The sequence below is a fragment of the Echinops telfairi genome, unplaced genomic scaffold (genome assembly GCF_000313985.2).
Source record: "Echinops telfairi isolate 266 unplaced genomic scaffold, ASM31398v2 ScPeMD7_18;HRSCAF=68, whole genome shotgun sequence".
Classification (NCBI taxonomy): Eukaryota; Metazoa; Chordata; class Mammalia; order Afrosoricida; family Tenrecidae; genus Echinops; species Echinops telfairi.
Genome location: NW_022103915.1, coordinates 33,905,219 through 33,907,655, shown reverse-complemented (window position 1 = coordinate 33,907,655; position 2,437 = coordinate 33,905,219). Strand labels below are relative to the sequence as shown.

The following is a 2,437-nucleotide window of genomic DNA, read 5'->3' as shown; positions in this document are numbered from 1 at the left end:
AAGTTGCCATTTTCAAACGAAAGATAATACCGTTAAATATTTCCGAATCCTTCCGTGTTACCCCTAGAGAAATGGACTTAATTTGGATTTTGGTATCTCTCGCTTGATTTTTAAATCACAGCAGATTGAAATGATATACACGTCAGCATTCAAGCCAGACGGCTCAAGTAGACAAGGAGATCGCCTTCTTCGTGGTGGCATCACGCCCACAGGCGTCTCTGGGTTACCTTCTCCAGGTAGAAAACAGGGTGTTACAAACGCGAAGTGAACTGCGTAGCCTTCTGTTTTTATTTTTCAAGAAACGTGTGAACACCAGCAACTGGCCTTCCCATGGCCTCCTCTGAATGGAGCTTTTCCATGTCACTGAGATGGGTGATGACTAATGTCGTACTTTCATAAGAAATGAGCATTTCTTTGCAAAGCAAAGCCGGAGCCCTCAAATTTCTGTGAATCAGCAATGCAACAACGGGAAACATGCCTGCTCTAGGGGGGTTCAGAGCACTGGGGCACCAAGCAACTGCATTTTGTATTGTTTCCCTTGGTTACAATCGCATGCTTGACTGATAATTTGGAAAAAGGGCTGTTTGATATGTTAGCATCCTGCTTTCCTGCCGTCCCCCAATCGGCTGAGGTTGGCTAAGGAGGTCTTGGGCCTGTGAGACAAAACACACCATCTCTGTGTCCATTTAACACCTGGCGCGTTGGGACTGAAATACTACATTGCTACAGGTCTCTTCTGGTCCTTGTCACAGGCCCAGGTTGAGCAAACTTGATGAAGAAGAAATTGCCGGAACAAACTTGCGTAGCTCAGCACTGCTTTTAAGGAGCTGTGGGAAGGGACAGCCTTTTCCTCCCACACTGGTGGGTCACACGCCCAAAGTGGGAACTTTGCAGCAGAGAGAGGGTTCAGTTGAAAATAGGATTTGAACGCTGCTATCGTTATAAAAATTTAGTCTTTAATACTCAAATGAAGTCATTTATTGCTTAATGTTTTTCATTTTAAAAATATGCTTTTACCTGGCTACCCCAGGATGTATCACATATAGGTCCACAAACACTAATTTAATGTTACTAAGAATTGAGTCTGTTTCTTGTGTGTTGTGCACCTTTCATATTCTCCTTCCAAACCTTCTGCACAAAGGGCATTGCCCCAGGAGGCTTTGTGCCCTGCCAGAGCCCCAGCTTGTCCTGAAGGATCCTGTGTGCGTAGTGCCCCCTTCGGAAACAGCCCGTATATTAATAATGTCTGTTAAGCAGAATATCACAGAATTCCCCAACCCTTGCCCCCAATAGAGTTACTGCTTTTTGAAGAAAATTTTTAATGTAAGCTCTGGAATTTTAGGCCCCACGAAATGTCTCAGTCTATAAATCTTGAATGTGGCAGAATGGACACAGTGCTCGTGTTGGAACAGGAATATATGTTGTTCTTGTGGAAACAGTGAGCATCCATGTTGCTGCGGGAGTGTGGGGCTGTCTTTGATAAAGTGCTGTTTCAGCCACAGGATGCAAATACCAACACTCTTTTCTCTCTCTTTCTCAGTGTGGCAGTCACCAGGTCCAGAGATGTGCCTTCCTTTGGGCCACCCATCCCCAAAGGAGTCACGTTCCCTAAATCAAATGTATTCAGGGACTTCCTTTTGGCCAAAGTGATTAATGCAGAAAACGCGGCTCATAAATCTGAAAAGTTCCGGGCCATGGCAACCCGGACCCGCCAGGAATACCTGAAAGACCTGGCAGAAAAGAATGTCACCAACACCCCCATCGATCCTTCTGGCAAGTTCCCGTTCATCTCTTTGGCCTCTAAGAAGAAGGAAAAGTCCAAGCCGTATCCAGGAGCTGAGCTCAGTAGCATGGGTGCCCTTGTGTGGGCAGTCCGGGCCAAAGACTACAACCAGGCGATGGAAATAGACTGTCTCTTGGGAATCTCCAATGAGTTCATTGTTCTCATCGAGCAGGAAACAAAGAGCGTGGTTTTCAACTGCTCCTGCCGAGATGTGATAGGATGGACCTCCACCGACGCCAGCCTCAAAATCTTCTACGAGCGAGGAGAATGTGTTTCCATGGAGAGTTTCCTCAGCAACGAGGATATCAAAGAGATTGTCAAGCGGTTACAGGTGAGCCTGGTCCCTTTTACCCTGGGACCTCCAGCTTCTTGATCATCAAGTCACCCATGCAGACCAGGGCCAGGTTTCCCTCACCTGACTGCTTTCTTCATTTTGTCTGAGCCCGCTGGAATGGAGCATGTGGGGACAGACCCACTTGCTAGTTGTTCCGTTTGCGTGTGACAGGACTCCACCCCAGCTCTGGACGCAGCAGGTTTTTCCTTGGGCCGGGTGGGTGGATGGCCATGAAGGTTGGGTAGCTGGCCTGCTCCACAGCGAGCAGTAGCCCCGTTTGCAGTTTCCGGCATGCATGTCCACTACTAAATACCCCTGTT

The 2,437-nt window shown here is 47.5% G+C and overlaps 1 protein-coding gene across 1 annotated transcript in view; it reads left to right on the top strand.

The window, feature by feature from the left end:
• SIPA1L1 (signal induced proliferation associated 1 like 1) overlaps positions 1-2,437 on the top strand; it is a 255,603-nt gene that overhangs the window by 180,697 nt on the left and 72,469 nt on the right. Inside the window, exon 9 of the mRNA XM_045288187.1 lies at positions 1,541-2,114. Within this exon, the coding sequence (XP_045144122.1) occupies positions 1,541-2,114 (574 nt within the window). The remainder of the gene's footprint in view (positions 1-1,540; positions 2,115-2,437) is intronic.